General features: G+C 35.7%; 2 protein-coding genes and 1 pseudogene across 3 annotated transcripts; 1 reads left to right on the plus strand and 2 right to left on the minus strand.

Moving 5' to 3' along the window:
• Window positions 1–1,466, plus strand: LOC125809795 (zeatin O-glucosyltransferase-like; annotated as a pseudogene).
• Window positions 13–6,644, minus strand: LOC125809796 (flavin-containing monooxygenase FMO GS-OX-like 4). 2 transcript variants are annotated; one of them, XR_007441836.1, is made up of 9 exons: window positions 5,925–6,644; window positions 4,468–4,538; window positions 3,502–3,654; window positions 3,321–3,403; window positions 2,665–2,800; window positions 2,403–2,573; window positions 1,718–1,938; window positions 388–629; window positions 13–216 (listed from the first exon to the last, which is right to left on the minus strand). XR_007441836.1 is itself a non-coding variant. In XM_049489378.1 (8 exons), the coding sequence occupies exons 1-7, from the start codon at window positions 6,466–6,468 to the stop codon at window positions 1,726–1,728; spliced, it is 1,371 nt and encodes a 456-aa protein (XP_049345335.1). In that variant the 5' UTR covers window positions 6,469–6,644; the 3' UTR covers window positions 13–629; window positions 1,718–1,725. The 2 variants fall into 2 exon arrangements, 1 of the variants encoding a protein (XP_049345335.1); XM_049489378.1 differs by having other exon boundaries at window positions 13–629.
• A 1,912-nt stretch (window positions 6,645–8,556) lies between these two features.
• Window positions 8,557–8,895, minus strand: LOC125809797 (uncharacterized). Its single transcript, XM_049489379.1, has one exon. The coding sequence runs from the start codon at window positions 8,887–8,889 to the stop codon at window positions 8,557–8,559; it is 333 nt and encodes a 110-aa protein (XP_049345336.1). The 5' UTR covers window positions 8,890–8,895.
• Between the last annotated feature and the right edge of the window lie 3,205 nt (window positions 8,896–12,100).

A 12,100-nucleotide genomic window follows, 5' to 3' on the forward strand; every position in this document is an offset into this window, starting at 1 on the left:
ATGACTACGAATTCATCAGATAACAGTCTACTTCACCTTAATGAAGTGACTGTAGCCATGGTGCCATGGCCTGAACATGGCCATCTCAACTTACTCTTCTATCTCGCTCGAATCATCGCCTCCCACAACATTCCTGTACACTTCCTCTGCCTCACTGCTAGGAACCAAGATTTAAGAAAACGCCTCCAAGGTGGTCTCAAAGCATCTCTTGAAAACCTTGGAGATTCAAACATCCATTTCAATGACCTCTTAGTACATTCATCTCCTACAGAAGCAAAAGATGATTTCTTGGAAAGACTAGGTGAGTCCATTTGCAGGACATGTCATGAATTATCGACCAATACGAAAAGATTGGTCATAATTCATGACTGTTTGATGATAACTTACATAGGTAATCATTTGCATTTGATGTCCAACTTCAAGTGTTATGCTTTCCACCCCACTTCAGCTTTCACCAGGTACTCTACACTTTGACAAACTATTCATATACTTGATGAAGATCACGACGAAATGATTAAGCAACTTGGGGATGAGTTTCCAACTGCAGAGAGTACTTTTGGTCCAAATATGGCTGAGTTTGTTGAGGAGGAACTTATATGGAAGCACAACTCTGGAGATATCATTAACTCCTGCAGAGAATTGGAAGGTAAGTTTATAGATTCACTTGCTAAGGTAAAAGAGAATACACCTTTGTGGGCTTTTGGACCATTTAACATGCTGCCTGAATCACTAGACTCGCTTTCTATTTCTTCATCTAGCAACAAAAGTACTCGTCACAACTGTCTCGAATTTCTTGACAAGCAAGATGTAAACTCAGTAATATTCGTGTCGTTTGGAACAACCACTACATTATCACAAGAGCAAGTGAAGGAGTTAGCACTTGGTTTAGAACAAAGCAACCATAAATTCATATGAGTAATAAGGGAAGCAGACAAAAGGGTAGACATGGAGAATGGTGAAGAAAGACATGAGAAGATTGTGTTGCCAGAAGGGTTTGAAGAAAGAGTGGAAGGAATAGGAATGGTGGTGAGGAGTTGGGCACCGCAGTTGGAAATTTTCGGGCATCCGTCTACAGGCGGTTTTTTGAGCCATTGTGGATGGAATTCTTCAATGGAAAGTATAAGTATGGGAGTTCCAATGGCAGCTATGCCTATGACTGTTGATCAGCCATATCATACTCTGTTGGTATCAAACGTTTGGAAGATTGGAGTCTCTGTGTGGAGTTGGGCACGTCGGAAGGAAATAGTACCAGCAGTGGCTATTGAGAAAGCTGTCAAGACTTTGATGGGGACGCCAGAAGGGGAAGAGATGAGGCAGAGGGTGGTGGAGTTGAGAGATAATATCAAGAAGTCTGTTAACCATGGAGGACTTGCATACAAGGAGATGGGATCTTTCATCTCTTATATTACCAAGAACTGACTTCTACTGCTCAGTTTGTACTATCTTGGATTTGGCTTGTATGAATTTTCATACTTGATGATGTTTTACTTTAGTGTCGGTTTTCGAAATAAGACTTTTGCTTTGTAATCAAATTTTAAGAGCTGAGTTACCCCTTTTTCTAAATCGAAGAAGGGATGAAGTTTCTGTTGACATCTTGCTTTAATGTATACATGTTAGAACTGACAAAGGAAGGATTCCGGGAAGTTGTTATTTTATTATTCCCATAAATTATTCAACAGAAATAACCAAATTCAAGAATAATACATGCCACATTTACCATAAAAATCATGTCGATAGCTTTTGCACTTGAGGTAGTTCAGGAATAAATTGTACAAAGTCTTGATGAGCTTGAATGATCAAGTCATCGTCATCCCACTGATCACGATATATCTCCGTCTGAGTCTTTATCTTCTCCCTAGCGATAAAAAACATTTCCTTTCTCCATTTTTCAGGAGGTGGAGATCCACACTCAGCAGCCAACCAATCTTCGTAGTCTAACTGTAAAAATGAGGTCTATCTCAATCAGGCAACAACAACAACAAACTCTGTTTGTTCCCATAAGTGGGGTCTGGGAAGGGTAGAGTATACGCAGACCTTACCCCTAACTTTGAGAAGGTAGAGAGGTTGTTTCATAAATCTCAATGAGACAACTTTAAAAAAACATAAATTTTTTTGTCAAAAACCAGTTTAGTCACATGGGGATGTATACATGCATTCCCCAACACATTGGTACCAATCTGTCAAGTTTGCTCACACAACATTAGGAACTTACTATTCCTTAATTCTTTTTTTTTTTTACAAAACCCTTTCTTATTTCTTGCATAACTAGGATGAAGAATGTTCCGTTGCTTATACCCAAGTGTACCGCCACTCCAACCAAGAAGAAAAATAAAACGAAAGGGGTCAATGGAAAAAAGATGAGAAAAATTCAACAATTGAACAAGGTCTCTCAGGTTTTATACCTGAAAATCCATATTGTGAGTGTACCGTTTTGGAATGCAAGAGGTGTCCAAGGATGAGTAGAATGCATCAATATCAGCAATCATATCTTCCTTTGACAAGAGAGAAATTCGACCAGATAAAACACCAGCAATCCACTTGCTTTGTAATTCACAACGGGGGAATGGTATAAGCTGGTGCAAACCAAAGCAAACACTTCGTTCATGTTCATCATGAATCTAAACCTTAAATTGACATACCTATTCCCAAGACCATCTTATTTACCTTCCATGGCATCCCAACAAATGAAAGACTAGGAGCAAAGGCTGGTGGGAAAATGTGCTTGTAAAGTGGCCCAACACGGTTGTCATCCACAGTCACTATCCCATTAGTTTCAAGGAAAGGGAAATGATATTTGTACCTGGGAGAAATTGAATAGCAACATTACTGAGTACTAATACTTCATCCTCCCATTCAGTTTCAGATTATTTTTGTAAGATCATTTGTTAATCATTTTCTATTGTTCCTTCCAATTTACTCTGTGATTCTGATTAAATGGAAGGCGAGTAATCTATCACTTTCCTGATGAATCTGTACGGATATACTGTGGAATTCATAAAGAATATTTGTTTTGGTAAAAACATAACTCTCGTTTGTTTCTGTATCTAGAGTAGTTAGATTAAACTTTACCTTTTTAACCAAATTATCGATAACTAGCCAGTAGCCCAGTACTTATGGAGTATATTCTGATCCTGATTCACTGTAGTGGCATATCAACAACTTTAGTAACTGGTTCCAATCATTTGACCCATAAAACCCGTATCATCCATTCATTTCGGTACCTTGTTCACCTCAACATTTTAATGACCCTATAACGCTACCTTAGTTTCTTTCATTTTGTTTAAGATTGGCAAAGGAAAATGACGGGTAATCAAACTCACCCTGTGCAATGCATAATGATATCAGCATGGACTTTGGATCCATCATGAAAATTGACTCCACCACCTATACCAACAGCTTCAATCTGCATTATTTAGCCAGTATAAGTTATTTCTAGCAACACAAAGATACAGCATTATCGACAATTCCCCACTGAATTACTTAAGTTGTTAACAACTTTACCATAGAGTGGAGCCAAAGATTTTCATATCCATGCACCTTTTTGGGAGTCCCACTTAGAGCTGATCTAGAAGAAATGTGGACCTCTTTAGCAACTTCAGCAATTTCTCTGGAGATATCAGAAGCACTTGTGGCAGCCCCTATGACCACAATGACCTGCCAAACCATTGATCATATCCTCCAAAACGCAATGTCAATGAAGAAAAAATGTTATATTATATGACACCAAGAGATTATTTTCCGTGTTTCCTTTTCTCTTTCTGTAATTAGCATCAGCCGTGATATATTTGTCAAAACTTGATAACTGATATTATCAAGGATATAACCTGTTACTATTAAAGAAGTATACCTTATGGAGGTGATATACTTTCTCATCTAAGATCAGACGGCTACGGACACTAGAATAGCAGGAAGATGACCTTTTTTAGGATATAAGGAAATCAAATCCAGTCACACATTTAAAATATTGGAGAATGTTATCATACCAATCTATCTATCAACCAAACTAAAGATGGAAAGCGACATGTCAACAAGACAAACCACTGAAATAAGCAAGCAAGACCACAACCTGACAGCATTTTCTCCAAATCATAACAAGGCTCCAATAAGAATAGAAGTACTTTTTCTACATAGCTTCCTAAGAACAAGGACTAGTATAGCTTTTAACTATCCATGTGTATTTCATTAAAAAAACAGGTGGATCTAAATTAACAAATTATCTGCATTTTGTACTTGCATTCCTCGCATTTCCAATGTTTTATGCAAAAGTAAGATTTGAATAATACAATTTCCAAAGAGTTTTGGCTATAGTGAATCCACACTTGCAGTTTTAACATTTTAACTTTCACTAAGTAGGGCAAATATTAATCTAAATAACTGCAAGCTATTTCAAAGTCAATATTGCTGCATTACCAATTTAGAAACATTAAATCTCTCAAGGGAACAATGCACATGACACATGACACATACTTGATCTCGAAAAGGCTCTGGAACCCGGTAATTGTGGCTGTGGATTTGCTTTCCTGGCCATACTTCAATTCCTAAAAAGGCAGAGACCTCTGGTTAGAAACTTTTAATACTGCATATTGACATAGTTAACTGGAAGGTTAGCAACATACGATTTCAGACACAGTGGAAAAGAATCTGAAAGCTAAAGAAGATGTAGGAAAGAAAAAACTAACTCAAAACTTAAAAAAATATGAATTGCTCACATAACTTCCAAAACCATGACAAAACCAAAATATTCTTCATATGATAGCCTGACAGAAACTAATGAAACCAAAACTATGTTGAATTGATCTTAAAAAAGAAAAAAATTTAAAAATTGGCTGAAACTTTTAAAATAAAATAAAGGCTAATCTTTCATCCTTAGAATATTCATGCTTTGTCATGGAGACATATCAACTTCAAGTGTTATGGGAACCCAAATTTCCTAATTGAGTGTACAGGAAAACCATGCCAAATGGTGTATATGTAACACTGATGAAAAGGTTAATTTGATCAGCCAAAACTATTAAAACACAAAGTACGATAGACCTATTCACTTAATGTACAAATCAGCCTGGGTTTTATAAATGGATTACCAAATACTTGACATCTTCTTTCAAATTTTGTAGTGAAGAATGAATCTTCCAACAGTAAATGATTATTCCCTTGAAAAATCAATGATGACCACAAATTTAAACACAAGTAATGGATATATTCCATTGTAGTGTTACAATCTGCAGTCCACAGGAGAAGTCTTAGGAGAAACTAAAAGTTAGGTGATTTCCTTGTGTCTACCTAAACTTTGGTGGGTAAAGTTATCGATACAGGGTGGGAAGACGCAAGTGCACCACCGCTATTAAGAAAAAGGTTAAGGGAAAGACAGCCAAACTATTAGGCAATTGCAGGTACCCTTATAACCAGCTATAACATGTTAAATTACACTAAAGTGTAATAATTCTTTGCACTAAGTGAATATAACTTCAATCTTGTTTTACACAGATGTGATTTTTTTTTATCAGTACTTGACTTATTTCCTCAAAGAATCTATACTTACCACAAACCCGAACCTGACTAAACAAGGTTCCATTCTGCTACAACCTAGCAGTCTAAAACCAAATCTTTAACTGTGAAGACTTAAAAGATCAAAATGCTCCAAGGGTGGCTTAGAGATTGGAGTAAAAACTTGAAAACTAATGTTCAATTCTTGGCAGAACAGACACTAGGGGACGTTTGGTATTGGGATAAGGGATAATAATTTAAGTTATTTTATCCTACATTTGGTTAGAGGTATTAGTCCTTAAAATTACTTATGCTGCAATTTGTACTATAATGATGCGATAAGTTATCCCATATAAATGAAAAGTGAGAAGTCAACTCTTCTCTCTGCGGTTCCAGTATTACAAATAAACATTTAAAGATCAAAATTTTAAATAAATTACCAGGAATATCAGCTATTTGCGGTTCAGTAAAGCGTCCATTACAGATTACTACAGCATCATACTCCTCATTAACAAACACAACATGATCATCATTCTCACTTTTTCTTGAACTAACCTTCCATTTTCCATTCTCCAACAATCCCACATATCCAACTTCAGTTCCAAACCTCACCAGTTCAATATGCCCAAAATCAGACGCAAAATCATTCAAATAGTCCAACACTTCCCTATGACCCGGATACCGTCTCGGGTCTCTATTGGGTTTTTTCGTGGCCACGAAAGGGTAGTCACGAAAACCCATTACTTCACGTGGAAGGTTTACCCGAAGTGATGAATAAAGACTTGAATGAACAATTCTGCGATTCGGGTCGACCCCAATTGGGTCGGAATCAGTGTGTGGAGTGTAAATCCATGTGCCTCCTAGCTGATTTTCTCGCTCGAATACAACTACAATGTGCCCTTCGCGTTGGAGTTCTCGGGCTGCAACGAGTCCCGCAGGACCAGCACCGATAACGGCAACGTTTTTTGGGGAATTTTGAGACATTGAGAAGAATCTGAAAATGTGCTGGAGTTGGCATATGTGCAAATGGAGAAAACAAGCTTGGTTTGAAGAACAGACAAAAGTTGAATTATCATGAGTTGGTAGTTACGTACTCCATTATTTTATTTATTGATTCATTATTGTGCTTTGTATGTCTCTAGTGTTTTCTGTGAGAATGATGAGAGGAAAGGACCCGCTAATTTGGTTGTATATATAGCCATTACTCTATCCACAATCACCAGCGTTACTAGTCTACTACTAACCACCTATGTCGTCATCATCATTGTCAACCACTATTACCTTTGTCTACAACTAATCATATGTGTCATCACAATCACAGTTGCTGACTACTATTATCAACTGCTACCACACTTACCTTTTCCATCATTATAATTATATCTATTGTTGTTACCGCCTCCCCCATCTCAGTAGCCGTTGACAACTACCACTATACATTTTTCAGTCATCATCACCACCATCACCACTGTCACCTCCTCCACCTCCATCACTATAGTCAATCTCTACTACCAACCACCTCCATCATCATTACTAGCATCACCACCATCACAAATACATCACCAACGACTACACATTCTTTAGCCACCATCATTAACACTGCCAACTATTAACATCAACCAACTTCATCATTACAATCACCAACACCACTATCTATCGTCATCATTATGATAGTCACCACAACATCAACCATCTTCACCGTCATAACTATCACCACCATCATTATTTGCCACTAACAACAACTATTACCGTCACCACCACCACTACAAACTATTTCCACCATCACTTACAAGTATAAGTGTTCCTTTTTTTTAATGAAATAATGATTTTATTTTATTAATTCTTTTGAAATATTTAATTAATTTTTATTTAAATCGTATATTTATTATGTACATATAAATAGATTATGTACATTCAAATATTGAAAAATAATTAGTTTTAATTATTCAACGTCCAAATCTAGAAATAACATTTTAATTATTCAAATGTGCATTTAGATTCAGACGTCTCAATATTAATGAAAACAAATAAGCCCTTATATACCAACCATTTTACCATTATATTATTTGCTTGTTCATGAATCACTTTATTATTTAAAATAGTTGCAAGTTGCATTTGCCCCACATATATACAAAACTTGATTTTCTTTACTATACACTCTGTACCATTTTGTCGGCAAGTTCTGTAGAGAATAGCAGAAGAAAAGTATAATTCAGGAAGCCTTCTGCTAGCCCAAGATCGTTAACTAAGATCGGAAGACTTAACTAAAGAAGAGGAAACTAGAAAGGAGAAGGAATAATTTGGATAGGAGAACTTGGTTACAGAAGAAGACTCTTTAATTGGGTTGTTCTTGGGTTATTCTTGGGTTACTTACAAATGTACAAGACCACTCATATTTATACTTGTTCATGGATATATGGTTCTAGAAATTCTTGTAGATACTTCTACAAAGAAAATTCTAGTGAGCTTTATCTTTTAGATATCTAGATATTTTTAAATATAATTATCCTAGATATTATCCTACACTATTCTAGAAACATTACTAGAACAATCTATCATATTTCCAAAAAATCAACTTTAACTTTTTCACAAGTTCAAGTGAGTGGCCATGGAATTTATAAGTGTGCACAGACTATTGCCCCTCTCGCTTCTAACGCTTCAATAGAACCAAGATGAAGTTAAGAGAGTGCTTCCTAAAAGGATTTTAAACAAATGATTGAGATTGAGGCTAGTGCAAAATCTCTATTCTTGTCCGAGTCTATCTTTCAAAGAGAACTTACCTCTTTCATGGTACCCACCTTCAAACAAACTTATACAAATTAAAATTAAGTAGATATGTCAATCTTGATCTTGTCTGACTCAGTATACTCTTGAGCCATTCTTCACATACAAGAAAAAACTATCTATCTAATATACAAAATTTATGGCAATGTGTTCGTATATTGGACTCACTAAGGAAGTTAACGAATCTGGAAAAAAAATGATGTTATTTTAAGAGTTAACTACATATTGAGTACAACTAATTTACTGAGATGAGGCGAGAACTGTCATTTTCATTGTCATCCAAAATAAGTTTCACTCCGTTGCTCTTAAGCCATTAACTATAGCCCAAACTTTTGTGCGATTCTTGAAACCTTTCTTCTCAACCTCCTTATTTATATTGACATGGATCCCGTTTACTTGCACTTGATCTAGACCCTCCACTTTGAGACGCATTGCCAACACTTCTCCTACGATTGCTCCAGCCTTTGCATTGCAAGTTCTACTGCACTCAAGTGACTGTTTCACTGAATGTTCAACCGTTGATGATGTTGCTACTATTCGTCCGTTGTTTCTGTCTACCACATTTGCAGTGATGTACTTCAACGATATGAACAATCTTAACATGTACCTCTTTAGCAACGTCATATTTCAAAAATCCAATCTGTTGAAAAGGAAGTTCTGTTAGCGAGATTAAATTTAGCATCTCCAGCAAACAGGTAAAAGACCATTTTTTTTTCTACAAAAAAATTATAAATTAGAGTTCAATTTTTGGCAAAAATCAGAGAATACTCGAAAGGTCTTCACCCTAGTCAAATATGTCCAATCAGTTGAGATTATGAAGAACTGAAAGACTATTGAGTTTCTTCCATAATTTTTTTTTTAATGACCGCGATGTCCAAGACAACTTTTGCGCAACTCGACTAATTCCACGGGATATCTATCACCTTCCACAAGCAACAAATATCAGGTAACTCTGTCGGGAAGAATCACCTAGCATTTTTTTTTTGTCTCTACTGAGTTTTGAACCTGAGACCTCAAGATTCTCAACCACTTCTTTGACCACTAGGCCACACCTTTGGGGTGTGGTTTCTTCCATAATATTGAATCAAAGTACTTTAAAATCTTGTTTCTTTCCACATTCTCAATGGTAATTAGGAAGGTATAACTAAGCTCCACCTTGCAATAATGATCGACTCGATACTACTAAAAAAACAAATATTAGACGGACAAATTATGTATCTAAAGAACCAAATACGTCACTAAATGATGAATAATTGACGGATTGTCAAAGGTTCTATAACAGCTAGTTGGTGACATTCCTTGGGAGTAAGTTATTAAGCTCCGCATCTCCTGTGTAGTAAGGGAGCTATTGCACAAGATCAGGTTTACCCAGTACACACTCAAATGGTTTCTCTAATAAATGGCATGATTTGGTACATTAGTTGAAACATAGAACTATTTCCCAAATTAAGGGTTGAAATTGAAAACTCACAATATGAGGATAAAGATTCCATCTTTTCTGCCAAACCTTTACCGACATTATAGGACATTACAGAAGAATTGATTACTACAAAAATACACAAATGCAGATTGATATAACTTTAAGCCATTAGCTGAAGCATAAGAGCTCATATATATATCATTGAATAACCATTGAAAGTTTAAAAAATAGCTCGATGGTGCATACTGGTTAAATCCGCTCATGTGCAATAGCTGACAAATCACAGCAGAAAAGTAAAATGCACTAGGCAATCGCAGTGCAACTAGTCCTATGGGAAATCACTCACCCAAACTACAAATGCATGATCGGAGAAATTAAACAACAAATAACAATACAAATTGAAGTTTAGCTTTCTCTATGCAGGGAGAGGAGTATTACAATTGAATTTACAAATCAGAGCTTATTATCGGATAAAAAGGCTTTTAGGGCTATTGCCTTGTGAGAGAAATATGTAGATACAGAATCGGAACTTACCACTTGATTTGACGGAGAAGAGCCGGAGAGGAGGAAGCCCGCCGGGCGACGGAGAGTGGGGTTAATGCGCCGAAGTAGATTCTAGTCAGGCCCAAAATATTGGGCATACTATTAAAATGCCTCGACTTTGATTAATGGAAGAATTATTGCAATTATAATAACATATCCAATGTAATTTGCAAACACAAATCTTATTACTGTCTTGTGACGATAGATAAATTGTTTTCGAAGGGTATATTTGATATGTTCATCGACAACGAGGGTGAAATTAGCTAGATAACATAAGAGAGAACAAAACTGAACAGTAAAAAAAATAGAGTATCAAAGTATATTTGACCCTTTTCCTTATGTACTATTCTATCATCAAGGAAAAATTCCATAAGAAGTAGGAACAAAACACCAACTATTAAATTTCAATTCTTTCACTACTCTCATAATTTATGTGAGGCCTATTAATCCTACGAGGAGTCTCATTGTCACTTATGGCTCCGGCATCAATCTTCTGTTGCTCATGTTTCGTAGAAGTGCAGCATATCTTGAACGTAGAAAATCTGTATCAAAAATACCTACTGAAATGCCTTGGCTGTGTAAGAGAAATACTCGACATATGCATGCAAGCATAAAAATACGACAGTCCCTGAAGCAACATATATGTTAAAACAAAAAATTAAAAAAAAAACGTATCCAAAAAGAAGAAGAATATCTGAGGGTTAAAAATAAATGAGAATAATAAATTGTTGATAAAAACTTACGAGCTACCATGTGACTGTTGAGGTATATTATTGATGAAAACTATCTTAAAGAACCCATTTTCTATCGATTCCTCTGTTCTTGTAGTAGTCATTCATTGTTATTTTGAGAGGGATGAGCTGAGCCAACTTTTCAACTTCAAACTTATGGTTGCGATCATGGCCTGCTTCTCTATATGAGTCATAAACGTTGATACTTTTGTTATTAAGCGACACAAACAACCAATAACCAATCAAGTTTTTCCTTAACATGTACAGGGACAAAGACATGATCTACCAGATGTAATGGGATAGCAGCATAGAGTTTGTATCCTTTAATGTAGTCACCAATAACATGCTCCTCATCAACACAACTTTCCTCACTTTCTAAGTTGCATATTTGTTCCAAATTGATGAATTTTTTTTACCTAATACACAATCCACAGTTGTGTATTTATACGTGCTCCAAACATCATACTTTGACTTTCTTTGGCAAATAATAAAAAATAACGTCGATATGCTGAAAATAGAAAAAGAAGATATAAATTTATTAGTAAGGAACAACAAGATATGTAATGCTTATCGAATCATTCAAGTGATTCAACAACTGTCATTTCATTGTGAATCCGATTCACATCATGTCTTGATAGACGAGGATTTCCCTTCTTGATTTCTTTTATATATTCTCTGCAGAAGTAAAACACATATTTACTTAACAAAAGAACTTGTCAATATTATTACTTAATAATTAATTGTTATGCATGTTCAAGGATTTAATACTTACTCACGATATGGAGTTGTGGAGGTAGAATTAAATAAAACATATTTGTGTGCTTGAGCATGTGTAATGTCATCAAGAATAAACCCTCCAGATTCGTGGTTTTATTAGACGAAGTATTATTTCTTAATGTTCGATTAGACTTTGTCTCTACATCATCTAAGTATCTTGAGAAGAATGTCAAGCATTCTTTATGCATTGTCCCTTTGCATTCGAACCTTCTAGATGACTTCTACTCCTTACATAGTTTTTAAGACTAAGCAAGAACCAAAATAAAAAATTTCAAGAGGTTCAATACCATTCTTTAATTAAAATAAAAATAATAAGATGATACATTTCGATTGCCCACATTGAACGATATTGTGAAGGTCCCTT

Source organism: Solanum verrucosum, unplaced genomic scaffold, assembly GCF_900185275.1.
Source record: "Solanum verrucosum unplaced genomic scaffold, falcon-dt-bn FXZP01000474.1, whole genome shotgun sequence".
In the NCBI taxonomy this organism is placed as follows: Eukaryota; Viridiplantae; Streptophyta; class Magnoliopsida; order Solanales; family Solanaceae; genus Solanum; species Solanum verrucosum.